Genomic DNA, 27931 nt, shown 5'->3' with positions numbered 1-27931 from the left:
AAGCTTAGTCCAATTGGAATTTATTAATTACAGCAAGCAAGCATAAGCAAAATCAGCGCTGGACGACAGGGGAGCCTCTGCTCGCCAAGGACTGCTGCACCCACTATTCGATGCAGTCTAACTTTTATACTGTATCTTTTCTCGTTGGTGACGTGTCCAGAAAGTACTCTGCGCATGTGTCTTCTTGTTGCTAAGGGGTTGTCCTCTGCTGGTAGTTGTCTGATGAAGGCTGCTAGTCCTCCCCGGCCGTCCTCCAGTCGACTCCTCCTCATCTAGTGGTCATACCTAAAATTCTAGAACTTATGGTTTATTGAGCAAGCATTTATTAAGCAAAAATATTTTAAGCAAGCATTTATTAAGCAAAAATATACTTGTGATTGTATGCGGTTTTGGTTACACATGGTTTTAGGTCTAAGTGTTTTATTCCCTCTATCTTTAGCCCTTTAGTGAACAGAACATGAACAAAACACACCAGGTTCCACCACAATCCCCCCTTTTTCTCTTGTTCATTTTTGTTCACTAAATCTTTGCAACTCAAATCTTTGCAACTCCTGTCTCGCTAGTTCAAGCGTATCCAATGTCTCATCCCCCGGTTCCTGTTCATACTCAGTACTAATAAGCATCAGATGTGCAGCTTCCAGTCGTCCTTTTACTATGTCAACTAACCTATTAAGTATACAGGGTCCGAAGGTAAGTACAAGTATTAGTAGAATCAAGGGACCTGCAATGGTTGACAAGAGTGGTTAGCCATGGGGAGTAGTTGAACCATGATTCATACCAATTTTGATGTGTTTCCCTTTCTTTCTTTCTTTGTTCCAATCGTCTCCTTAACTCTGCCATAGTATCCATGACTACTCCAGTATGATCAGCATAAGTACAGCATTCTTCTTTTAATGACACACATAGCCCCCCTTGCTGTAGGAACACCAAATCTAGTCCCCTCCTGTTTTGCAAAACCACTTCGGACAAAGATCTTACTGACTTCACTAATTCGTAAATGGCCTGTTCTATCCTACTGATATCTTCATCTACAGTAATCCTTAACTCTCTAAACTCTTTATACTGAGTCACAAAGGAAGCCACTCCCGTACTTGCTCCTACTCCTCCTAGTGTGAGAAGAGTAGCTATGGTCAGAACTGTGAGGGGTTCTCTTTTTGTTAAATGGTGTTCTGTAGTGCTAAGTTGTTCAAGCACATAATCTTTGGGATGGTATGTAATTCTGGGTATAACAGTTACCTGAATACAGTAGTCATGTGAGTAGTCAAACAATTTAAGTGACAAACAAGGAGTTACTCCTATGCTCCGGCACATCCATTTGGTATTTGCAGCTGGCAGAAGCCAGTCAGCTGGTTTTTCTTTCAATTCCTTCTTTGTTATAGTTATGTTACACAGATGCTGCTTGTCCTTGGGAACTTCTCCTACATATCTCTCCTGGCCGGTGACTTGTGAGAGTGTTATCCCTTGAGAGATTTCTTTGTTCTGTTTCTAAAGACACCCTGCAGGATTAGTTTCATTAACTCTCTTTATTTTAGTGGCAACTCCTATGGCCTCATAGAAGGGAGGCCGAATATTGTAACACAGCCAGCATTCCTCAGTTAACTCTGGGTTTGTTTTGTTCAAGATATTGAAGCTAACTTGCATTATTCTCCAAAAAGACTCTGATGTTACCCTTGAATCATTTGCTTGCACCACATTTTCCCATGTGTTATTCCCAGTACTATCTTGCAGTACTAACTCTTTTTTTATGAGTACACGTCCTCCCCTATCAGTTCCCGATTCCCATAATAAAATTCCCCACATCTTACCAACTAACCATGCAGCATCATCTGGCTGAGTTATGTTAAAATACAGATATTGACACCATCCTTTAGTAAATCGGCCCTGATTTATCTTCGGTGTTATTGCCGGATGATCATGGACAGGTTGTATGCACCCTGGAGGCCCCCTCCCCACTTTTAAGAACTTGTCTTCCTGTATCTCAGTCCATGCCAAGGCAATTGTCTCACAACCTCAATACCCACAAAAATTGTATCCTGGGTAATTACAATATCCCTTCCCAGAGTTTGATGCTGGACACATATAGAACGGTGCATATTTCATACCAGGGTATTCCCAAAAGGTGACAAGTTCTGGCAAAGTGACTTGGAAGGATGGGCTTCCTGGGGTGGTGATTGTTTTAACTACTTGTTGGTCCTCCCACCTTATCAATGACCATTTAAACGGTTGATGAGAAATTTCAGCACTACCCCCTTTCAGACACAGAACAAAGAAAAAGAGGGTAATATAGGTAGTATGCCAGGTCAAGTGTAGGATGTCATTGAAGGCCCAAGGGTGTGATTTAGTTTTCCTTTCCTCTAAGCCCCACAGCCTGCTTCCTCGCCAAGGATCTTTATTTTTACTCCCATTCCTGAGGCAATTCCATAAACATGGCCTTGTTATCCCACTTTGGGGATTCTTTCCTCCACAGTTGTTTAGTCCTCTGCCTCGCTTGTCGACTCGGTTGCTTCGAGTCACGAGGGATACCATCTTCTCGGCAGCAGGGGTATTCTTCAGGAGGCCCTTGGAAGTGGGTTTGCCGTGCCCTTTGCCTCGTAACATAGGAGTCCCAATGGCAATTCTTAATGCCAGGTGCACCACATCGGATTCCCTTAAGACGAGTACGACAGGTACAATTGACTATATCAATTACAAAGGGGATCGGTTCGTTTGAGTGATAACAATAGTATTTTGGCTCGATCCCATATGCAAAAATTTTCCACCACTCCTCTGATTCTTTAACTAAATTCTCATGAGAAACTTTATAAGCTAAGACCCAATCTGTTATATCTCGCTGAAGCTTCCAGCAAGGGGTGCAAACCTCCCTCGGTGGTATTCCCCGCCTACAATGGCCCCACCACTTGTCCCCGCATACTTTACAAATATAACACACAAAAGGGTAGCAATTACACTGGGGATTTCTACACCTTATTCTAACATCTGAGTTACAAATTAACCCTTCTTCAGTAAAGTAGACCTTTGATGCATAATCTACATTATACTTGTTCATTTACAATTGTCCTTTTGGATCTTCAGTTTTAAGTCTCCAGGAGGACTGGTTACTTTCCACTCGGAAGTTGGTTCATCGACCGGTCCTTTGATTCTGCTAGCATGTGTCCATCCCTTCTCCGCCATTCTAACTGCGGTTTCTGTAGTAAGTAATGCAAGGTAAGGACCCTCCCACTGTGGAGTGTGCGAGGTTTCAATACCCAGTCCCCAGGCTGGATCTGATGTATTTTCAACTCTAATGGGGGTCTCTGTGCTATCATGCCCTTTTCCACAACTTCTCTCTATACTTCATTAAGCTAGTAATATAAGAGTTTAATTGCTGGTCTTTAAAATTCGGATGGTCCTGCGGCTCTTCCAAATTATAGGGCATCCCATACATCATTTCAAATGGTGATATTCCCATGTCCGCCCTCGGCTGAGTGCGGATGTTCAATAGTGCTAATGGCAAGCATTCAACCCACGATAACTTGGTTTCCAGCATCAGCTTAGTGAGCTGCTTTTTTATTTCCCCATTCATTCTTTCAACCCTTCCTGAGCTTTGGGGGTGCCACGGGGTATGATACTGCTTGAAGGCAGGTAGGCCACCCCCTGCTCACCGGGTCTAGCAATTAAGACAAATAGCCAATCGGTTTCTTTTTACCAGCCCAATCTTGGGTTAAAACCCCATACGCTGTGCCATTCTCAGTATTAATGAATAAATGAAATGGTCTTTTTAGGTCTGGCAGACTTAAAACAGGAGCATTTACTAATTCCTGCTGCAATTGCTCCTCTTGTTGTTGATCACTTACATCCCATTTTATTAACCCCTCCTGGCTGAGTTTGTTGTATAAGAATTTTACTTTGTTACTGTAATTCTCAATCCATTGTCCACAGTACCCCACCAATCCCAGCAATTGTCTAACCTGCTTCTTGCTTCTAGGGAGGGAGTGAAAGAATCCCCTTTACTCTTTCAGGATCAATCCTCTTCTTTACTCAAATAGTGGCCCAAATACTTCACCTCCTCCTCCACAAACTGCGACTTTGCTTTTGACACTTTCAATCCTTTTAGGCTTAAAAAGTTAAGTAACTTGATACTTTCCTCCCTCACCTTTTCTTCTTCTTTCCCCGCAACCAGCAAATCATCTACGTACTGAATCAAAGTCACTCCATGTCCCACTTTATATTCCTGGAGGATTTGTTCTAATGCCTGACTGAACAAATTTGGTGATTCTGTAAACCCCTGGGGTAATACCGTCCATCTCAGCTGCTGTCATCTAAGGTTTCCATCATCCACGAGAAGGGTTAAAAGTCTCAGGCTCTGCCTGTCCATGAACTCCCACGGCTGGCTTCCTGCCAGGCACCCCCCTTCTCCTTCACACCGGCTGAGCTATCACAGGCACAGGTTCTCTCCCTCTCTCTCCCTCCGAGGGGGGGGGGGGGGGATGGTGGGGGGTGGGGGGTGGCTGCCCGAAGCCTCGCTGTGCTCCTCCACCCTTCTATCTCTCAGGGGCCTTCACCTCCCTTCTCTGTCCCAGGCCCGGCCTGGCGGCCTACCTCCTCTGGCCGCATGGCTCCCCTCCCCCAGTTCTCATCCCTTCTGAACAACTTCTGAATCTCCCCAACAATTCTTCTAATACTACATCCTCCCAGCCTTCTCAACTTTCCTAGTTTCTTCCGAATGCCATCCCACGATCTAACAACAAAGTGCATTTTCAAAAAGGACTGGCCCGCTGGGCTGTCTGGATCCAGCCCTGAGTACATTTGCATATTTCTCCTTAGTCTCTCTAGCCATTCTGTAGGAGTCTCATCTTTCTTCTGCCTTTCATTTATGGCTTTGTTAATATTCTGTCCTCTCGGAACTGCCTCTCTAACTCCTTGAATTATTATTGTTCTTAGATCCTGCATATGAGTTCTATGTGCCAGATCTTGGTGATTCCAATTGGGATTTTGTAGAGGTCATTTTGTATCTGCCTGCGGACCCTGAGCATGTTGTGTATCCCAAATACTCATGCCTGCCCGCCGAATCATATTCTTCTCTTCTCTAGTGAAAAGAATACCCAAGATTGCTTGTAACTCTTCCCAGGTATAAGTATTAGGGCCCAAAAACTGATCTAATCTTTCTGCAACTCCAAGGGGGTCTTCCAACAGTTTCCCCATTTCCCTCTTAAATTCTCTTACATCCCCTGAGTTAAGAGGAACAGAAATGAAGCCTATTCCCAGTTGTGCTCCTCCCATAGGAATTTCCCTTAAAGGATAGAGGTTTAGGTGTCTTGTTTTACTCCTTGTTCTTGGCCCTCCTTGTTCTAAGACCCCTGGGTTCTCCTCTCGGAAAGGAAGGGGATCTTCCTCTAATCCTTCTGCCTGATCTTGTGCAGGGGGTGCATTGGGAACTTGCGGGAGTACATATGGGGTGGAATGCATGGAATGTCCTCCTCCCTCTTATTCCGTTTTCTGGGCTCTGAGTTTCCAATTTTCTCTTTTAAAGTAAATAAACGTACTTCACTACCAGGTTTCTCCAACCAAACTTTTGCACTCTCCTCCTGATTAAAGGGAGTCTTGTCGTTAACCCACATATTCAAAAATTGTCTCACCCAATCTTCGGCTGAACTAAATATAGGCCAGTAAACACCTTTTGAAATTTGTCTTCCTCCCCATATTTCTATACAATAGTGAATCATCTTTACTTTGTCTTTATCCCCTGTGCTAGGATAATGTTTCCAATTGTCTAACATACATCCCAGTGAACTATCATTTCGGCACTGGGGTAACCTTATCTAACATACATCCCAGTGGACTATATCTCAGCACTGGGGGTAACCTCACAGGCACAGAGGGCTTGCTCTTCCCCTGTCCCATCTTCTGGAGTGCACTCAGACGCTGGTGTTTGCAAATTCACTCGCTTCCCCTGGTTCGTGGCCCACGTCCTCGCGGACAATGGGAACCGCACTACTGAGGGTCCTCACTCACTTGGGGAGTTCAAGCTGCCAGCTCCCCTCTCACGCACACCACCAGTCGCAACACGCCAGGATACCCGGCCCAGACCGAACGGATCCCCTGCACAGATACTCACGCGTCCTGCGTCTTCGTCCGGACCTTTGTGCACAAAGTTTAAAGGGCCAACCGGTTTCCTTTGCTTACTGCCTTGAATTTAGGTTCGTCGGTGGGAGTGGGGCAGAGTTCGGAACTACCGAGGCCACCAGAACCAGTGGTGGGGCGCCTCCTCGGCAGGTCGGTTCTACCGAAGCTATCCCATCCGAGTCACGGCACCAAATTGTTATGAATTGAAGCGAACTCCAATAAGCTTAGTCCAATTGGAATTTATTAATTACAGCAAGCAAGGCATAAGCAAAATCAGTGCTGGGCGACAGGGGAGCCTCCGCTCGCCAAGGACTGCTGCACCCACTATTCGATGTAGTCTAACTTTTATACTGTATCTCTTCTCGTTGGTGACGTGTCCAGAAAGTACTCTGCGCATGTGTCTTCTTGTTGCTAAGGGGTCGTCCTCTGCTGGTAGTTGTCTGATGAAGGCTGCTAGTCCTCCCCGGCCGTCCTCCAGTCGACTCCTCCTCATCTAGTGGTCATACCTAAAATTCTAGAACTTATGGTTTATTGAGCAAGCATTTATTAAGCAAAAATATTTTAAGCAAGCATTTATTAAGCAAAAATATACTTGTGATTGTATGCGGTTTTGGTTACACATGGTTTTAGGTCTAAGTGTTTTATTCCCTCTATCTTTAGCCCTTTAGTGAACAGAACATGAACAAAACACACCAGGTTCCACCACAGAGCACATCTTTAGTGAATAAAGGCTGAGGGAGCTTGGCCTGTTCTGCCTTGAGAAGAAACAACTAAGTGGCCCCCTCATCAATGCCCACCAGAATCTGAAGGCAGGGTTCCAAGAGCTGGATCCAGGTTCGTCACTGTGATGCCAAGCACTAGGACAAGAGGCAGAAAATGATGCACATGAAGTTCCACCTGAATCTGTGGTAGGAGCTTTCCAGAGTTGAAGAACATGCAAAGGAAGAGACTGTCTAAAGAAGCTGTGGAGCCTCCCTCTCTGGAGATATTCCAGAACCCTGTGGAGACAGTCGTGTGCCATGTGCTCTGGGATGACTCTGCTTGAGCAGGGAGGTTGGAGCAGTGACCCCTTGAGGTCCCTTCTTAGCTGACCCATCCCATGACTCTGTCCTGCATAACACACACCCATGCACAGCACAGGCCTGCTCAGGGCACTCCAGGTGGTTCCAACCCTGTAGATTCCCATGCTAACACCCAACCTTCTCAGGGCCTAAACACAGAGATTTCCCACTGCCTTATGCAGGTGAACAAGGCTATATGCAGAGAAGAACACAGGGTTTTCTCCAGCTTTGTCCATTTGTGTCCTGGTGCTCTTTTACAGATTGCTGCAATAAAGAGGCAAGGACAGTATCTATTCTTCTCTAGCATTGAGAAAGTCACACGCTACGTGTGTAGCAGCACATCCTGTGGGCACACGCTTCTGCACAGAAATCTCTCTGAGATGAAGTGTCTCCCAAAGAATAATCCCAGTGCAGAAGCAAAGGCAGCCTGTTCTCTCCTTGAGATCCCCTTCTGGAGTTAGAAAAGAACACCTACAGAAGTATTCTCTCTCAGCCTCCAAGAGACACCAGCTCTGCAGGTCATCAGTTTCTCGCATACCTGGACAACACCTCAGGCCTGACTGGGAGAAGCAGTGATTCCGCATTGCAGCTTGCAGGGTTGGGAATCTCTGAGTTTGAGGGAGTCTCGGAAGGAGACAAACAGCAGCAGACAGAAACGAACATGCACTTCTGAGATCTCCTTCTCTTCCCAACAATTTCTGCCAGTTTGTGCATTCCTGTGCACACTCTTAGGCTGCCACACAGCCCCATCCTTCTCCATGATAGCTCTGAAGTATGGCACCTACTGAAGTCCCACCTACTCTTGCACACCCACGCTCAGACACAGCAGGAAGCCAGAGGAGCAGAGTACAAGCACCTCATGACTGCCTGCAGGTGTCCTTCCCCACCGTTCCTGGGCAGCCAACAGCCTTTGTGACATTTCAGACTCCTGCTCACTCCCTTGCCCACCCACAGAGAGACGTATCTCTTCCTCTCCACCTCTCCTCTTTCCACACCTCTGTGTCTGTGCTGTCACCAGGGGCAGGTGGCTGGAAGGAGGGGGCCTTTCTCTATGGATTTCCACCGGTTCCTTGTGGCCATGCTGCTCCCTGTGGGTAAGTGGGCTTCCCTTCCTCTTGAGCAGCTGCACTGGAGCTGCTGCTGCATCCTCAGCTGGGCTCCCATTGCTGGCAGTGCAACTTCCGTGGGGCCTCCAGGGGAGGGTTGGCAATGAACCAGATGATTTTTCCCAAACCTGCTGAATCAGAAAACTCTGCAAAGCTAAAAATTTCTATTTTCCTTCCCCATTCTAATACTTCTCTTGAGTGTACCAAATACATTTCTTCTCAAAACAGATTCACTGTTGCATTTAGTTATTTGTTTAGGGATTTTTTTATCCCATGTGGCTTTGGCAGAGAAGCAGGGCACTGTCCCATAGCTTTCTGATACCCTGGTGGCATTCCACCCCATGGCCTACTTCAAGGATGTGTATTTTTGTCCTCTTCAATGCATTTCACTTCCCACCTTTCATCTCCTTTCTCTCCAGGCTGGGCCCTTCAGCAATCTCCAGATACAGTTGTCCGGGTAGGAGACACTGTCACTCTGGAATGTTCTGCATCAGGGAAAGATTTCTTTTACATGTACTGGTACAAGTTACCCATGGAGAAGAATGCCAGTCTGCAGTTGGTTGTATATTCAGTGGAAGGTGGCAAAGCAGATATTGAGAAGGAATTCAAAAATCGCTTCCAGAGTAATGGGACTAAGAACAACCATTTATCTGTGAAGATACAGCATGCCCTTCTCAATGACTCAGGCACATATTTCTGTGCTGAACAAGATCCACAGTGAGTCAAAGGCTGGAGCAGCACAGCACAAACCTTTCCAGGCAAACAGGGATGTGCCACCAGCACACAATGAGCCCTGTGTTTTACAGAGACCCATTTTCTTACTTGCCCTCCTGCTCTTTAGGAACAATACAGTATGACTCTCTGCTCTTCTGTCCATCTATCTGTTTGTCTATCTTTCTTTAAATTTTTGTCTAGCTGCTTTTCTGGTTATTCCCATATCAGAATCATCTTCTGATTCTTGTTTCTTCTTGTCCTCTCATTCTCTTCCATTCACAGACTCCTTCTCATTTTCCTTCTTGAAGATCTTTCTGCCCATCCCCTTAGCCATTCCTCTTTGTCCTCTCATACCTAGTCCCTTCCTATTTCTTACTGCCTTCCTAATCCATCTCTCCTTCCTTGCAATTTGTTTCATCAATTCATGGCTTGGGAAGCTGGATGTGGAATAGTTCACACTGCGCATTCCCTCTCCACCAGCTGGAAAGACAAAGCCCACTGGTCCTTGGCCCCACTGGTCTCCAGGGAATCGACACACAGCCCGAGTTACATCACTGCCCTGTGACCTGAACTCTCTGATGTTTGAGAATTGTCCCTGCCCACAGCAGGAGACTGCCCTGGGTTGCCACAGAATGTCCCTGGTGACCAGGACAAGGACCAGGAGGAAGAAGTCCTAGTGGAGTTTTCAGCAGGGCTTGTTGGTGTTTCCGAGCACCTTGTCTGGCCCATCCACTACATCTCCTGCTGCTTGCTGAAAGTCTCAAGGGCTGCCCTGACTTGCTCATTCCTCTTTATCTCCAATTTAAAGCACAGCACAAGGGCCCAGCAGAATCCTCACCTAAATCCTCATAATCCATCAAGAACAGAGCTGGAAATTCCTTGCTGGAGTGTGAAGCACAGGCTTGGTCAGGGGAGCTGCAGCTCATGCCATAGTAGTGGGGACATGGAAATGCTGTCTGGTGCTCAAGCTGTTTTGGTTAAAGCCCAGTCAGCCCCTGGGTGTTAGAGACACTCCCTCAGTACCCCCTTCCCCTGGTGGGATGGGAAAAAGGGTAGGACTGACAGATTGAGATCCAAACAGAGAGAAAACAGGAGTAAATAACAAGGAAAAGAGAGAGAAGTGAAACTGAAAAAAATCCTTGGGATACACATTATGGTCACTCAGCACCCACTGACCGGGTGCCTTGAGCAGTGACAGGCAGCAGCTGGCCAGCTCCCCTCCGTTTCCATGCTGAGCATCAGGCTGAATGGGAGCAAATATTTTTTTAGCCAGTTTGGGTCTGCTGTTCTGGAAATGCTCCCTTCCAGCTGCTTGTGCAGCTGCTCTCTGGCAGAGCATGAGACATTGTAAGATCCTGGATTTGGGGTAAGCAGTGCTTAACTACTACTGAAACTCTGTTATCACCATTATTCTCATAGTGAATTCAGCACACAGCACTGTGCCACAGTCTCCACTGGTTGATCCTGTCTCCAGTTTAGCACTTGCACACAGATTTCCTCGGGACTTCCATTGAAATTTCTCCTTCAGTGAAACACTGAATTGGGTGACACCCCATGAGCCTTCTCCTTCCCAGCGTTATGAGGCAGAAGTTCCACTAGAGATCCTCACCCATTTCCACTTGTTTCTCCTTCCCTATTGTCAGGAAGAGCTCTAGGCACAGGAAGGAGAAGGATGAGGGAAATGTGCTGCCAGCAGAGCTCAGCAGAATGGCCAGTCACTCCTTCCCTGTGTCCCTTTCACCCTTTGACACAGTGCCAGATGTTATTTATCCATGTTCTCCTGGGGTTCCCCAGCTATCCCATGCAGATTTTGTCCCATGCAGCAGAAGACACGTGCATTTTCTTCAGAGCAGAAACACCTGAGGGCACAGTGGAGAGGCTGTAGGGGCCTGGGTCTGCTCAGCCTGTGAGCAGAGCAGCACAGAGGTGTCCCTGGCAGAGCATGAGTGAAGGCAATTGCACTGTACAGCTGCTTTCCAGCCCACAGTGCTCTCACTGCCTGAATCCCAGGGGCAGCCTGCACACCCCACTGGAGGACAGGCTCAGTCCTGCCAGGAGAGCAAATCTCCTTGCAGAGGCCATTTCTCAGGGCAGAGGGGGACAATGAAACAGATGCTCTCTGTCCCTGAGGAATCCCTGAATTTGCCAAATGAAGTGTGTTTCTGGATTCCAACCTCCAGAAGCCCTTGTGCCACGGGCAGCACCAGTCTGACCCTGCCTGTACGCCCCAGCTAGGCCCCAGGTGCCAGGGAGAAGCCATCTCTGGAGGTACTCAGCCTATTTCCTGTCACCAAGGAAAGGTCACCCTGATCCCCATCCCAGCTCTTTGTCACCCTCATGGCTGTCCCTGTGGGCCACAGTCAATCCCTTCTCTCTTCCCATGCCAGGGCACTGACTGTCCCCCAGCTCCCCACAGGTATTCCCCTTCCTCTCCTGCCGCTCTCACTGCAACGCCCATGAGGGCCCTCACAGCTCTGAGGGCTTGGGCTGCTCCGGTGCCTTTTGGGGTCCTGCCTCCCTCTCAAGGATGGCATTTGCTGTGCTCACGGGGCTGCATAGAGAAGAAGAGCTGTCACACAACTGGCTGGGACGTGGGGTGGCCAGGCAGGGACTGAAGCAGCCATGTCTGGGGAAGACAGGGAGAGTGCATGGGAAAATGCAAGGCACCTCGCTGGGGCCTTTATCCCTCATTCCACCCTCTCCCAAGGCCTACAGAAGCAGGAGGGGAGCAGCCAGCAGTCCTCTGCCTTGCACTCACTCACACTCCCCTGCAGGCTCAGCACAATCCTGTCCTTCCAAACACCATCCTTCCCTCCACACCCACCCACACCCAGCCTGACCCTTCCACCTGCAGCATCTGTGCAGGGTTTCTGCTTTCCTGCAGAAACAGAGTTTGTGCTGACACAGAGTTTGTGTCACTCCCCAGGGTTTCCAGCCAGCCAATGCCTTCTCTCATTTCCTGGCCAGCCCCACCCCGAGATGTCTCACCCTCACTCACTGCTCCCTCTGCACATACCTTTGGGCAGCTACAAGAGGCAGGTTGCTGAGGGGGTAGGGGCCTTTCCTTCCATGGTTCCCTGCTGTTTCTTGGTGGCCATGCTGGCCCCTCTGGGTAAGTGAACTCAATCCAGCCCTGAGCACCTGCACTGATCCTCCTGCTGCTCTCCCAGCTGTGTAACCAGTTCCTGGCAGTGCTTCATTCTGCAGAGCTTTCTGCATGGAGGATAAGCAGTGAATGTGGTGGAAATGGGAATCCCTGAAATCTTCTACAATGGCCATCTATTTGTCATTCTTTGTGCAGCCCATAGATGGTTCCTGGGTTTGGTCTCAGGCTGCCCAGGAATGCATCTTGCCAATTGAGGAGATATTGGAAATTCACCTGCTGATCTGAAGAGCTGTCCCATGCCTTGAACTGCTCCCTTGGCTGTCTTATGTCTTCTCACCCTTTCCCTACCATCTCACAGTGCCTAGTTGAGATTTTTCCCAATTTTTTCCATCCTCCTCACTGCTCCTTCTTTTCCTTTCCAGTGTTAGCCCTGGAACAGTCTCCAGACATGGTGATAAAAGAAGGCCAGTCTGTGAATCTGGAATGTTCCAAGAAGAAATCCTCCAACAGAGCTATGTACTGGTTCATGCTGCCTTCAGAGAAGAATTCCAGTTTGACCCAGATGGTTTATGCATTCGAAGGTGCTACTGCAGTGGTGGAGAAAGGTTTTGAGAGCCATTTCAAGAGCAGCAATATACAAGGAGACAGTATCACCCTCTCAATAGAACATGCCTTTCTCAATGACTCTGGCACATACTACTGTGCTGAGAGTGATCACAGTGGTGAGACTGCTGAGGGAGCTGAGCACAAACTTGTCCCTGCACAACCAGGACCTGCTTTCCACCTTGTGGGTGCTGCACGAGGCAGGATGATCACTTCTCACTCATTAGCTGCTCTGCTTCCTTGCCTTGCCTTTCTCCTCTTCTCACATGCATACAGTTTATTTGTCCATTATTGTCTCCATGCCTCTCCAGGCCTCCCTCTGCATTTAACTCTTATTTGCACTATACTTCAATCAGCCCTTCTTCTCCTCTATGTCTCCCTTCCCTTCTCCACCTTCTCCTTTCTGTCTTCAATCTGCACTCCACTGACTTCCTCTTACCTAACTCCAGTCAACCCTGCATATACTTCTCACTGTGAAAAGGAAGGAGTGCTTGTGTGGGAAGTTCTTGGTGCACCTGTAGATAAAGGCAGGCCTGGCAGGTGTGGAAGTAGCCAGCAGCATGAGGGAGCTGCCCACATGCTCCTCTGTTACAACGCCTGTTCTGTGGTTGTTTTGTGGCCAAGGAATATGAACAGCAGAGCACAAGCCTGTGCTAACTCAGGTAAAGTGTTATGTGGATCCCTAACTCCTCCATGTAGAGTGGTGTCCGGGGCAGGAAACACTTTCCTTCCAGCCCTTGATCCACATACAGTTTATCTTTAGCAAACATATTTTAAAAATTACAGGGTACATTAGAAAGTTGTGCAGATAACACAAATTTCCCACAGGTTACAGCATTCTATACATCAGTGACTCAGATGGAGGGTAGAGAGTCTCTGTATGAAGTTCCCTGATAAAACCAAGTTAGGAGGAGTTTGTGATACCTGAGAGGGCTGTGCAGCCCTTTAGATGGGCCTTGAGAGGTTGGAGAGATGGCCAGTGAGGAACCTTTTGAAATTCAGCAAAGGCACTTGCAGGGTTCTGCACCTGGGGAGGAATTGCCCCATGCAGCAGCACAGGTTGGGTGCAGTCCAGCTGGGAAGCAGCTCTTCAGAGAAGGACCTGGGGGTCCTGGTGGACAAGATGCTTTCAATGAACTGGCAATTTGTCCTGATAGCCACAAAGCCTCTGGTGTCCTGGGATGCATTAGGAAGAGCATTGCCAACAGGCTGAGGGGGGTGAAGCTCTACTCAGCCATGGTGAGGGGAATACGGAGTGCTGTGTCCCATTTTGGGCCTCTGGGTGCAAAGGAGACATGGACATCCTGGAGAACATCCTGGAGAGGAGCAGAAAGATGATTAATAAAGTGGGGCACGTCTTTAGTCAATAAAGGCTGAGGGAGCTCAGGCAGTTCTGCCATGAGAAGAAATAAATAACGTGGCCACCTCATCAATGTCTACAAGGATCAGAACAGGGGGGTTCCAAGAGGTGGATCCAGTTTCTTCACTGTGATGCGAAGCACTCGGACAAGAGGTAAAAAATGATGCACAGGAAGTTCCACCTGAATCTGTGGTAAGAGCTTTGCAGAGTTGAAGACCATGCAAAGGAAGAAACTGTCTAAAGAAGCTGTGGAGCCTCTCTCTCTGGAGATATTCCAGAACCCTGTGGAGACAGTCGTGTGCCATGTACCCTGGGATAATTCTGCTTGAGCAGGGAGGTTGGATCAGTGATCTCCTTGAGGTCCCTTCTTAGCTGACCCATCCCATGACTCGGTCCTGCACAACACAAACCCGTGCACAGCACAGGCCTGCAAGGAACACCAGGTGGTTCCCACCATGCAGATTGCCATGCTAACGTCCAAGCATCCCAGGACCTACACACAGGGCCCCACATAGCAGCCATGCTGGCTCAACATCCAATCCTGTGTCTTCTGCAAGGCTCCCCATGCACTGCCCTGCCCTCTGCTCACCCCAGGGAATTGGAGACCCTTTGCATTGACACATCAGGCACAGCCTCCTGCTCTGCCGGAATGCTGCTGCTGGTGGGAGGATTTGGGGTTTGTACAATGTAGCCCAATCTCCTGGCTTTTTTCTCCAACTGCTTTAGAGGAATCTGAGGTCTTCCTGAATCTTCTCTAGGCAGCCTGGGAAATGAATGCAATGGGACACACTTAGATGTGCAGCAGAGGATTTGGTAGGCATTGAGGAGTTCCCCTGTCTCCTATCAGCAGAGGAGAGCAGCTGGTTCATTGCTGCTCTCCTCTGCTGATAGGAGACAGGGGAACTTCTTCAGTGCAAAGCCCTTCAGAGCCATGAGCCGTGGGATCATTTGATGTCCTGTATGGGCTGGCCTCACACTCCTGTGCACACAGCACAGCACGGATGTGCAGAGTCTCTGTAAGACCTCTGTATCCAAACTCAGTGCACACAAACTATGAGTGTCTCTTCCTGCCTACAGGGATTTCCCACTGCCTTGGGCAGGTAAACAAGGATGTGTGAAGGGAAGAAGACATGGTTTTCTCCAGCTTTGTCCATTTGTGCCCTGGTGCTCTTTTGCAGAGTGCTTCAAAAGAGAGGAAAGGGGACTACCCACTCTTCTCTAGCGTTGAGAAAGTCACATGCTGCGTGTGTAGCAGCACATACTGTGGGGCACAAATTTCTCATTAGAAATCTCTCTGAAGTGAAGGGTCTCCCAGTGCAGAATAATCCCGGTTCAGAAGCAAAGGCAGCCTGTTCTCTCCTTGAGATCCCCCTCTGGAGTTAGAAAAGAACACCTACAGAAGTATTCTCTCTCAGCCTCCAAGAGACACCAGCTCTGCAGGTCATCAGTTTCTCGCATACCTGGACAACACCTCAGGCCTGACTGGGAGAAGCAGTGATTCCGCATTGCAGCTTGCAGGGTTGGGAATCTCTGAGTTTGAGGGAGTCTCAGAAGGAGACAAACAGCAGCAGACAGAAACGAACATGCACTTCTGAGATCTCCTTCTCTTCCCAACAATTTCTGCCAGTTTGTGCATTCCTGTGCACACTCTTAGGCTGCCACACAGCCCCATCCTGCTCCATGATAGCTCTGAAGTATGGCACCTACTGAAGTCCCACCTACTCTTGCACACCCACGCTCAGACACAGCAGGAAGCCAGAGGAGCAGAGTACAAGCACCTCATGACTGCCTGCAGGTGTCCTTCCCCTCCATTCCTGGGCAGCCAACAGCCTTTGTGACATTTCAGACTCCTGCTCACTCCCCTGCCCACCCATAGAGAGACGTATCTCTTCCTCTCCACCTCTCCTCTTTCCACACCTCTGTGTCTGTGCTGTCACCAGGGGCAGGTGGCTGGAAGGATGGGGCCTTTCTCTATGGATTTCCACCGGTTCCTTGTGGCCATGCTGCTCCCTGTGGGTAAGTGGGCTTCCCTTCCTCTTGAGCAGCTGCACTGGAGCTGCTGCTGCATCCTCAGCTGGGCTCCCATTGCTGGCAGTGCACCTTTCCCAAGGCTTCCAAGGGGAGGGTTGGCAATGAACCAGGTGAACTTTTCTACCACCTATTGAATCACAAATCTCTGCAAAGCTGCAGATCTGCTTTTTCCTGCCCCATTTTAATACGTCACTTGAGAGTACCAAAGTCATTCTTTCCCAAAACAGATTCACTCTTGCATTTAAAGCTGATTATTGGGGTTTTTCGAACCTACCCATCTTTTTCAGAGAAGCAGGGCACTGTCCCATAGCTTTCTGATATCCCGGTGGCATTCCACCCCATGGCCTACTTCAAGGATGTGCATTTTTGGCCTCTTCAATGCATTTGACTTCCCACCTTTCATCTCCTGTCTCTCCAGGCTGGGCCCTTCAGCAATCTCCAGATACAGTAGTCCGGGTAGGAGACACCGTCACTCTGGAATGTTCTGGACTGGGGAATGCTGTCAAGACCATGTACTGGTACAAGTTACCCATGGAGAAGAATGCCAGTCTGCAGTTGGTTGTATATTCAGTGGAAGGAGGCAAAGCAGATATTGAGAAGGAATTCAAAAATCGCTTCCAGAGTAATGGGACCAAGAACAACCATTTATCTGTGAAGATACAGCATGCCCTACTCAATGACTCAGGCACATATTTCTGTGCTGAACAAGATCCACAGTGAGTCAAAGGCTGGAGCAGCATAGCACAAACCTTTCCAGGCAAACAGGGATGTGCCACCAGCACACTGAGCCCTGTGTTTGACAGAACCCTGTTTTTTTACTTGCCCTCCAGCTCTTCAGGAAAGACGGTGTATGTCTGTCTGTCCATGTGCCTGTCTTCAGCATGGTCTCTGTCTGCTTTTCTGTTCTTTCCCATCTCTGAATCACCTTCTCACTCTCGTTTCTTCTTGTCATCACTGTCTCACATCATTCTCTGCCATTCACAGACAGCTTCGCACTTTCCTCCTTCCAAGTCTGTCTATCCCCTTGTCCTTTCCTTTCTGTCCTGTTACACCTATTTTTCCATATTCCCTATTCCATTCTCTATCCATCTCTCCTTTATTTCCATCTGCTATGTCAACTCATGATTTTTTTATCTTCCTTCCTTCTCTACTGCTCTCTTCCTTACCTTCCTCTCTTCCTGGCTCGTGTTCCTGCTTCCCTACCACCTATAATTCCTTTCTTCCTGCAGCTTTTTTGCCTTCCCTCCTCACTTCCCTCCTTCCTCTCTCCTGACATTCACTTCATCTTGGGATTTGGGACACACAAGCCTCATTCTGAGACTCTGCAAGCACAAAACATGACATCCCAATCAGCCTCCTGGCAAGGACCAACTCTTCAACACGGCAGATCCAAATACTCTACTGCAATGCCCTGCCTTCTGCTGACATCCCGGCCCTCACCACCCTCATCCCTCTTCCATTCCTCAGGGTGATATAAGCAGGCTCAAAGAAAGGATGACATGCTGCTGCTCTAGTGTTCCAAGAGGAATTGGGACAGGCAACGTTTGAGGATGAATTTCAGAATCATAACAAGAACTGTTGCAATATAGGCTACTACTTTTCCTGTTCAAAAAGAATAGAAATGATGTTCTGGTTCAGAAACAAGAGCATGTAACTGACTGAAAGAATCCTGATATGAGTCTGCAAAGTGTTCCAAGACCCTGTCAATTGAGAGGAACTACAAATAATAAATATTTTCTCTTGACTGATGTTCACTGCTACTGTGCTCCATAAATCAGTCTTTGGGAGTTTCCAGAGAAACAGTGCACAAAGTAGGGGTGCCTGAAAGTCTTTATTGATTTCTCATATTTTTTGCTTGTCCAAACCCAAATGAATAGAAATGATGATGAGAAAATACAGGCCACGCCAAGCGAGCATCTCAGTTGGAGGCAATGGTGGACTGGATCCAGGAGACGTAGTTGCAAACCTTGGTGTAAACTCCAGGTAGGCCCTTCTGGGCACATCCATAACCCCAGGAGACAATGCCCTGGAGCTCTCCATTGCAGACCACGGGACCGCCAGAATCTCCCTGTGCACACAAAGGGGATGGATATTCAGCAAATGGCATCAGCCTAAGCAACGAGCCAGAGATCCCTGAGATCACTGACCCTGGAGGAAGCCCTGCCGGGCGTGCTCTGCACAAAAGTTCTACAAAGGCTGTTCCTGATTCACACTCTCCACCTGATGCTCCTGTGCCTGACTTGAGCTCCAGGGGCACCACAGCTAAGGATGAGTCAGCTGCCTGCTTTTGCCAGATGTGGTACTTGGCAAACCTTCAGGATATGTGTGCCTGAAGCCTCTGCTGTCGCTCAAAAACTCAAATTTACCAGTGCAGTGAGTCTAGCTGACTCCGTAATGTGAAGGCCTCTTCAGCTGGGAAAAGGCGGGAGAGAAATGACTGGGAAAGGAGAGGCAGATGAGTTACCTGGCAGGAGTCTTTTCCTCCCTCCACGAATCCTACACACATCATGTTCTTGGTGATTTTCCCAGGGTAGGCAGCAGAGCACTGCTTGGCAGAAAGGACTGGAGCCTTCAGGCACTGCAGTTGGTCGGGGTAGTTAGCTGCAAAGAAATAGGGAGAGATGGTTGATGGCATTGCTGAGTCCTTTTCAGAGCTCGGGGAAGACCTTAGCAGAAAAGGAAATGCTGGACACCCTGTTCTAGCAGCCATCCTGCTTCCTGTCAACAGTAAGCACAGCACGGGTCCCTTCTGTAGAGATGGAACAAATTCTACCCGTGGGCCCACCATTCTACACTGCAGCCACCTTAACTTTTCTGGTACCTGGCAGTTCATCAATTGGCAAGGGAGGGGCCACTCATGTGATACATACACTGGAAGAAACCTGAGCCTCAGGAAAACCATCCTCTCCTCTGGTGCAGGTTTAGATGTCATCTGTGGAATAGACACCACTGGCCATGCACATCTCCGTCCATCGGTGTGAGAGAGCAGAGATCTCAGGTAGGAATTCAAGATCCACAGTCTCAGAGCTCACGCTTATTCTCAGAGAACTGACAACTCTGTTGGCATTAACTGTGCCATCCCTACACTGATGCATCACTCAAAAAAGCTGTCCCCCAGCACATCCCTGTGTTTTAGCCTGTCCTCTTGGGGTTCATGGCCAGGTCTTAGAGACTGTCCTGGGCCCCCAAGGGTCTGTACGTTCCCCCAGAGTACTCACTGCCACTGCTGAGAGTGTTGCCCCAGCCGGAGATCAGGCAGGTGGTGCCGGTGGCCACGCAGCTGGTAGGGAGAGGAATGGTTTGCACAGCACTGCTGAGCTTGGCTGGGGTGGCCAGCTTGATGAGCATGATGTCATTGTTCAGGGTGGAGGAGCTGAAGCCAGAGTGGCGGATGACTTTAGCAGAGTTGATATACTGCTGTGTGGATTCAGAGAGCTCCAGGTTGTGTTTCCCAAGACGCACTTGGATGCGACTGGAAAAGAGAAGGCACAGTGTGTCCTTTAGTGCTATGGGCAGGCTGAGAGAAACCTCCCTGTCACTGAGTGCACTCGCTCCAACATCACTGCCACAGAACCTTTTGGGGCAGGGGATCTTTCTTGTCCTGCAGGGAGCCGTGGTGATCCACACTGAGATCTTAACCCACTCCATGCATGGGTGGTAAATACCACCCATGGGGGTGTGGGTTTGTGAATACATGACAGCAGTTGAATACAGAGCAGCACTGGATACAAATATTCTGGGACAAGGCAAACGGCTCCAGCCAGACCTCGATCCTCTTCCTGTTCTCCAGGGAGAATGCTTGAGCAAGAATCATGCCATTGATAAGGAATCACGGCCCTGAACTCTCTGCTTGATTTTCCCATTTTTTTTTTTCCAGAAAATGCTCGTCATTCACAGGAACATTTGCAGAAGTGGAAAGCCCTTGAGGATGCCTGGCTTCCTGAATGATCCACCCATCCCTTGGCTATCTCTAGTGAGAATGGAGGCACTTAAATATTTCTATCTGATAGCTCAGAATTCCTGCTAGAAGTGAACTGGAAGACAGAAGTGGGTTATAGAAAGATGTAGTTTTTCCACTCACGATTTGTAGCAGTGAGCAGCTGACAGGACCCACTGGCTGCTGATGAGGGAACCTCCACAGAAGTGATATCCAGAATTCAGGGACACCTGATAGGGCACAGAGTTCCTTGCACAGGTGTAGCCTCCCACAATCTTGTCATCATCGTCTTCAGCAAAGGTGGGGAAGGCAACTGGGGGACAAGAAGTGCCATGTGTCAACAGCTGGCCTAAAGTAATGTGGCCTGTAATCTGCCCTGTGACTGCCTGCCTGAAGCCCCTCACTTGTAGGTTCCCCTTCTATGGACACTCAGGTCAGTGCTGCTGGGCAGGTCTAAGGCACAGGCGTTTGCTGCACCCTCAAAGAAGGGGATCAGACTTACACAGGAGCCTCACGTATCTGCAACTAAAGCCCTGCTGGCTACTCCCTGAGGGAACATAGGGACACAGAAATGTTCTTGTTGGGTCAGATCATGGATGTGTCTTTCCCTGATTCCCATCTACTGAAACAGTCAATGGTTGACTGAGGGAAAAAGCAAAAACTACTGTGCAGTGATATCTTCTTGGAGAACCCACCAAGTGTCCAAAATTTTGCAATTGCCTTAGGACTTCCTGGGCCAGAGCTATTCCCTGTGCACTCCTTGGTCCCGAAGGAGGAGGCAGCCTTTTTCTGAAGCTGTGGCCACATCTCTATAGCTGGGTTGGGAACCCCTATGAAGTGTTCATTCCCAAGCTTGTGGCACATGGCATTATTAGCAGAGAGAAGATGGAAGTTTCCGGGCTCTGACTTGTGCAAGTCAAAACTGCACTTGGCATTCCCACAACAGGTTACCTTGCAGTTTTGCTCAGAAACTCAGCTTCCTGTAAATTGACAGAAAGAGAAATAGAAGATATACTCACCAGCCACCCCAATAAAGGCGAGAAGCAGCAGGCACTTCATGGTCTTGATTCGATCTCAAACCCAGACTGGCTGACTGGACGTGGGAGCTGCTAGAAATACGTTTCTGGTGATGGTCTTATCTTTAGTCCAAGGTTTTCTCCAGGCAAAAGGACACAGTGGAAAATTTGAAGATCCAAATGTGGCCATTAACAGGCATTGGTAGACTGTACAAATGTCATACAGGTTAATCATAAACCTCTGCTAAGATAGAGAGCTATTTTAATTTTTCTGTGAGGTAGCCTTCAATCTAAAAATACCTCTTGGTTTTGGAAGATAGTGTAGTTGTTTGTCTGTCTCATTCTTATACACAGCACCTGTATAACAGGAATAACAACTTTCAAACCTCTTCAGATTCCTGTGTGTGCTGATGGTATCTTTCTTAAAAATGCATGTTTTTACCCAAGGTTGCATATTTTAGATCGTGGACAAAAAGATACACTGTATTTTTTGGGGTAAAAAAACCCAAAAACTCCAGCAAACCCAGTAGTTTACTTTGTTGAATTTATTTTAGCAGATTCCTTTTCTTAAATAATGTCTGTTTTTATCATATGCAAGACAGTGTTTTCCTAAATCAAGTTCCTCCATTGTAATTTCAAAAGGGAGGACAGAAAAATGATCCTGTGTCCCCTGCTGTTTCCCAAGTTAAATAGTTCAAATGTGGGAATGCTCAGCATCTCCTTTTTCTAATTTCTCTCTCCTAACCTGTACTAAAATATCTGCCTATGTACCAAACCATGCTTTTATTCATCTTTGGAATGTTCTACAGACTCATTTTTGCCACACCAGAATTTCTGTACAATGCTGATGGTTATGAGTGTAATGTAGATGAGCAACAATGCTGTGAACACAAATAGTGAGATCTTCTGAAATCCCTCTCTGCAGGAGTGGGGATTTCTGTCATGACACAAAGTTTACTGAAGCTTAATGCTTTGATGAACAAACATGTTCATTCTCCAAGCAGCTGCCAACTTCATCATGTTAGCTCCTGAAAGACACAGGATGCTCTCCAGAGGCATTTAAGAGAAGCCTTATGTATGGAATTGCTGGAATAGCTTGAGACACTAAACAGGAATACTCTTCCTCTCCATACTCTTACTCAATAGGAATACTCTTCCTCTTGATTAATTTTTTTGTGGGTCCTGGAGGACTGATACGCACAGTGTCACTGTCTAGAGGGAAATTTTCCTTCATGTTGAAGTAGAAGTGGAAAGCCAGAGCCTCTTCCGGGTGGCGTATGAATTCTGTTGGGCTTTAAACTGGTGTTAGTGCACAGCTTTCTTACAAGCTTGTTGTATCCTGTGAAAGAAAGAAGGATTAGAAGCTTCCTTTGGGAAAGGATAATATTCTCAGGACTAAGAGTGTCAAAAATCACAGAAGCTATCCAATCCCATCTTAACTAAGTGGAGCAAGAAAAACTTCCAGTTTACAAAAGGGTTTCATTTGATCTGTCTTAGGCTACTGCTAAAGCTCACAGCCAAAGGTCTGGATCATAGCTCCTGTGGCTCTTGTGTTTCTAAGTCTTTGATGGCAGGTATCTAGTGAACATACCTCACCCAAGCCCCTCTCATTCTCCTAACAGCCTCTCTGACACTCTTTCTAGAGGCTCCCAAAAAGCCCAGAACTCCATGGTGTTCTGCTCATGGGGCAAACTGATGTCAAATGAAGGCAAATGGTGTTTCCTGACACCATGATGATTCAGCTGTCATCCAGCAAGCAGTCTCAGAGCAGCCCTTCAGGTCTTTCCATGAGAACTGTGGAGGATGAACAGACCCCTTTGAATTACAGCTGAAATTAGAACACCCTCTGATGACCCTCCTTTCTTTCTTTCTTTTGGAGAAATAATCCCTGTCTGAAACATAAATAACTCCTTCTGCCCAGTGGTGCTGAGCATCCTACAAACCAATTGAAAGATGTTTGTAGTATCCTTCAAAGAATACACTCAAGGGTGTATTCTTTGTATTTTTTATATTCATCCATTGCTGCAAACAAGTGTCTCATTTCAGGCAGTAATGCTGCAGTAGAAAGCTGGTGGCTCCTGGGGGTGCAGGAAGGGGGAGGGATGGTGACTGAAGGGTAGCTGTGTTAGATATTACCAATGGACAAGCAATGGCAGCTTGTTTTTCTGGAACTCCATGTTCCTAGCTCAAGTATTTTGGTCAGCTGTGTCATCACAGGACTCGGATAAAGGAAATATGTTTGTCCAGGCTGATGCAAGATCCTGGGAAAGAGAAACCTGTTGAAACTCTGGGCTGACAGAGGTAAAGCTTCCCATGAGCATAAAACATGAAGTTTCTGAGCTTAGTCATTTTACATCTCAGTCATGGCTTTGATCCCTGTATGAGCCATTCACTTAGGAGTTGAACTTGATCCTTGTGGGTCCCTTCCACCTCAGAATATTCTGTGATTCTGTGATCTCACAGAGCTTTGTGGTGGAGGAGCAATTGCTCCTCTCTTCCCCTGTATCTTCTGCCAGTGAAGTGTTCCTGGACAGGCACCCCTAGGATTTGGAATGTCAGCTCCACACTTGCTGGGGATCAGGAGAGTGTTTGGTAAAGGGCTGTGCATCTTCTAGACTTTGCATCTGAAGTCCATATTCAGTGAAGGCTGCTGCCTTATGATGTTCCTGTGCAGAAGTCTTCCAAGTGGGGTGCAAGATGGGGCAGTGAGGTGTGAGGTGGAAGCATTAGAACTTTAGTGTTACCCATATCTAATGATCAGCTACTAAATGTACATATACTGGGTGTATGGGTTTAAAAACACTTCCCTAAAAGGGGTGTATATTGAAGAATTTTTGGAGAACTCTGTTCTAGTACTGTCAGAGAGTATTTCACATGGGGTTTCTTACATTTTGCTATAACATCCAGTGTCCAAAAGTGTCCAGTTCTGCAGAGCCTTCATGTCCTCTCTGATTTCTTCACTACCTTGAAGCCATTCTGGTTTTTGTTAAGTTTAGGGAGGGTGAAGAAGGAAAGTTATAACTTCTTTCAGCGTGCCTGAGCTCAGGAACTGGGAAGGAATTCTGGATGACTGTGGCCAGAGGCACTGAGGGAATAAAAAAGGAGGAAAATAGCATGGTACTAGGAAGAAGGGTAGGAAAATCCTATGAACAGGGGTCCCACATTGAGCCAGATGTGGATATAAAGCCTCAGCCTCTGAGGTTGGAAACAGACTGTATCCCAGTAATCTTCAGCAAATGTCTGGACCAGGAAGGAAGAGCCTTGAAAGGACATAGCAGAAGGAGACATCAGATTTGCAAGTATTTATTTTTGGCATTCACATTCTCTGAAAAATTCTTTTGCCCAGGATTTTTCTCCTGGGAAGTTGAGAGGCCTCAGAGAAAAGGAAAACAGTTCTTATCTCATTTGCTTCTCCTGTGTTGAGCTCATGTGTGGAATGTGTTTGGAGATTGTTTACCCAAAGGTGATTGCCTGCTTGGATTCTGGTGTGAGTTGTTTTGACTCATTGGCCAAGCTGTGTTGGGACTCTGGAAAGAGTCAGGAGTTTTCATTATTGTCTTTTTAGCATTGAGTAAGTATCTCTTCTGTATTCTTTAGTAGAGTGTAGTAGAGTATTCTTTAACAGAATATAGTATAATAAAGTAATAAATTAGCCTTCTGAGAACATGGAGTCAGATGCATCCTTCCTGCCTTTGTTGGGAGTCCCGGTAAATACAATATTTATTTAATTCATCTCATCCAGCACATGATCTGCAAGAGAGCAGAAGAGCTGAAGAACCTTCCCTGGAGGGTCTGTGTACCCCAAGCCTATCCAAACTGGGCAATCTTAACATCTCTAAACCTGGAAGCGCACACTTTGCTATGAAAAGATGGGATGGAGAGTTTAGGAAACAAAAAGGAAGACAAGGCAGGACTGGGAAAATTGTAGAGGTAGTGACGTGGAAAGTCTGATGGTCTGAAAAACTTGGGAAGAATCTTAGAGGTGGCAGCAAGCAAGGCTGGCACAGTGAAATAGAATGGATGAGGAAATGGAACTTTCACCAAATAAGCAGGAAAAGCTTCTTCCCTTAGAAACAGAATTTGAGTGAACTGTTTGGGGGTGAGAGCTGTAAAGAAAGGAGCAACATGGGTCGAACTGAGCAAGGATGACAAGTGTGAGGAGGAAGGAGTCCTCCAAGAATTGTCTGCAAAGAATTGGCCCTGGAGGACCTTCCTGTACTGGTGTAGACTACTGAAATGGACTGGCCTAAGATGCCTTAAATCCCCTAAAACTACAGAGCCATCTGATGCTCACAGTCACCACTGTCTTGGATGCAATTCTAGTCCAGACCTTAGGCACTAAGCCTACATGTGGGTCGGATAATGGGTTTCCAGTGCTTTCCTTGCTTTGCAGTAGGCATTTTTCTCTAACATTTGGGATAGGGAAGACCACCTTTGCCTGATGCTCTGTTTCATGACATTGGTTTCCAAATCCAGCACAAACCTCTGCTAAGCCAGTACTTACTGTTTCCAGTGTATGTTAAACACTCTTCAGTAGGAATCTTTTCCTTATTCCCTTGGTTCTCTTCCATATGGGCAGCGTACCTCAGCCCTTTCCTCATTGTCATAATTCTTCTATGGTCTCTTTTACCCTTAGGGAGGAGATCTCACAGTTTTCCCCCAAGACTCACTGTTAGGCTGTGCTGACAGAGGGGAAGCTACCACAGCTCCAGGCCCCCTGGCCCAGCTGGCAGTAAGAATGAGAATGTCTCCCCAGTATTTGTACCAATAAATACCAAGCATACATTCATCTATACACAGGTGAACACATGGATCACCATAGATGCAGCCACAGAACAGCACCGATGGCCTCATCTTTTGTCCCTCTCTGGCTGGGGTTCACAGTGGGAAATCAGGGTTCTAGACAAGGGTTCAATAGTGGGAAATATATGTATCCACATGAACAGTGTGCAAGCTTTTCACAAGTTTCTGTGCTGAGATACTGAGTCCAGTGGCTGTCACTGGATGCCAGCCACATGTGCCAGCCCTTGGACCTCTGAGTCCCCCGGCACTGCAGTCCAGTTGCCGTTATGTCCACACACGCGCCTCTCACACAGCCCCTTCTCCAAAAATGCCTGTGACTCCCCTGCTTCCTCTTGTTGCCACCTCTCACTGTTCTTGCCATTAGAGACACACACCTGGAGCCCAGGTCACCTCACCTACCTGCCAGGTAGTCTGGCTTCACATTCAGGAGTGATGACACACTTGCACACCCTCCCTCTCCACAGGGAACACCTGGCCCCTACAGCCTGGGGCCCTACTCCAGTCTCTGCTGCTTAAGTTCACCTAGTCTGCTCTCTCCAGCTGCTGGTGCCTGTGCTCTGACTCCAGTTCCTAGCCTGTAGATGTCCAGACACAAAACACATGCACATAGAATAGACAGTTCCTCCCTCAGGTGAATACTTACAAATGGAACTTAGTAAGACAGGGCTTAGTAAGACTGAGCTAAGTCAGTACAAAGCATAGCCAGACAAGCATACTCACTAGCGTCCTGTTTACCTGTGAATGGCCCACTTTATAACTGTATTCCTCCACTTTTCTGCATCTACTCTTCCCTGAGTACAGCAGTTCAGGGTCTTACTTGGGAAGTTTGACCATACCTGCCATTATCTTGGTACTTTTTTGTTTTCCCTTGTTTCATCTTTAATCCTGAAAGAAAACGGACTGAGAGAATTAGACATTTTAAACTGAAAAATGAAAGGGCTGTCAGTTTAGCTACTCCTCAAAAGGCAGTAACATATTAAGCATTTCCCAAGAGACACACTAGAGGTCCTGAGTTACATCTTCGAGTTGCTTGCTTCCTTTGGAGAGTCTGCAATCATCTTTTGTTTCCTGAGACAGAAAAGCTCATCTGAATAGAAATCTTTAAAAAAAAAACCAAAAGAAAGGTCCAAATCATTTGCAATTCCTTGTCAAGTCACTGAAACTGTAATATCTCCAGCACAGGGTTCAACCTCATGGCAGCCCAGGTATGGAATAATTTCTTCTGAGAAACCCACGAACTGGCAGAACCCCTATTTCTTAGATGCAAAGTGTTCACAACACTAGAGATAATACATAACTTTTACATATCATATGAAATGCATTTTCATTCCTGACTAGGATGAAGCTATAACTTCTCAGAAAATTTCTGGTAACTCCCTTAAAAAGAAGGATTTAAAAAGTGAGAAAGGGAACATTCAGTACAAAATTTCTTAGATTTCTGCTGCTCTGAATCCCGGAGGATTCAGGAACTAGGCCTCAGGCTCTAAGAAAGTACAATATTACCAGGCTCATAGAAAAATCATGCCTTTTATAGAAATGTCTAGAGGCCTAGTGAAGATATAAATCTCTCTAGAGCACCAAGCAAATATGGGAGAGGGGATAGCAACAAAATGTGAAGAAGAAGAGAAGACCTCAGAAGTATCCCACAGTGTTTTGAATCTGCAATATCAGGATTACTGAAGGTCATTGGAATTAAATATGTGTATTTCATTAAAAGTACTAGGGAGAAAAGAAACAGTGGAAATAACAATTTTGAATTTTATACATTCAGAAAAGAATGGAGAGTGTTTTTGGTTGTATATGTAGAGCTGTATATAACTGAATAGAATACATTGCATATATGGAATAGGCTAACTAGGATGTATCTGGGAGGCTAGAAACAAACAGAGTGTTCATGAGGTTTATGTTTAACTACAGTTTTTTTTTTTTGAGAAAAAACAGCTGGTGGTGATGTCTTGAGTTTTGTAAAAGTGAATTAGAGCTCCCAGGAAGATTAACCAGCATGGAATATGCATCCTTGTCTAGAAAACTGAAGAAATTAAGATATGATTAAACAAAATTTTTGTGCCTTTGCTATCTTGATCTATCATCA

The 27931-nt window shown here is 47.0% G+C and overlaps 2 protein-coding genes and 2 long non-coding RNA genes across 5 annotated transcripts in view; 2 read left to right on the top strand and 2 right to left on the bottom strand.

Annotated features, from left to right (window-relative positions):
* LOC132323268 (trypsin I-P1-like) overlaps positions 1-21195 on the bottom strand; it is a 40797-nt gene extending 19602 nt beyond the window's left edge. The window contains exons 1-5 of one of the 2 annotated variants that reach the window (XM_059838297.1): positions 21040-21195; positions 20165-20333; positions 19302-19555; positions 18548-18684; positions 17896-18151 (exon numbers count right to left, since the gene is read on the bottom strand). In XM_059838297.1, coding sequence (XP_059694280.1) covers positions 18002-18151; positions 18548-18684; positions 19302-19555; positions 20165-20333; positions 21040-21079 — 750 coding nt within the window. In that variant the 5' untranslated portion in view covers positions 21080-21195 and the 3' untranslated portion in view covers positions 17896-18001. Of the gene's footprint in view, positions 1-17895; positions 18152-18547; positions 18685-19301; positions 19556-20164; positions 20334-21039 lie in introns of those variants that run through there. The other variant, XM_059838299.1, reaches the window with a different exon arrangement.
* Positions 4-7679, bottom strand: LOC132323276 (uncharacterized). The gene is made up of 2 exons (XR_009485304.1): positions 6095-7679; positions 4-3185 (listed from the first exon to the last, which is right to left on the bottom strand). It is a non-coding gene; the product is annotated as an uncharacterized LOC132323276 (long non-coding RNA).
* LOC132324232 (uncharacterized) lies at positions 11947-13455 on the top strand. The gene is made up of 2 exons (XM_059840334.1): positions 11947-12095; positions 12512-13455. The coding sequence occupies exons 1-2, from the start codon at positions 11963-11965 to the stop codon at positions 13453-13455; spliced, it is 1077 nt and encodes a 358-aa protein (XP_059696317.1). The 5' UTR covers positions 11947-11962.
* Positions 18678-20285, top strand: LOC132323277 (uncharacterized). The gene is made up of 2 exons (XR_009485305.1): positions 18678-19081; positions 19961-20285. It is a non-coding gene; the product is annotated as an uncharacterized LOC132323277 (long non-coding RNA).
* Positions 21196-27931: the final 6736 nt, after the last annotated feature.

This window comes from Haemorhous mexicanus, chromosome 2 (assembly GCF_027477595.1).
Source record: "Haemorhous mexicanus isolate bHaeMex1 chromosome 2, bHaeMex1.pri, whole genome shotgun sequence".
Lineage (NCBI taxonomy): Eukaryota > Metazoa > Chordata > Aves > Passeriformes > Fringillidae > Haemorhous > Haemorhous mexicanus.
The sequence above is the reverse complement of the archived record's forward strand: the minus strand, read 5'-3'. Positions and strand labels throughout refer to the sequence as shown.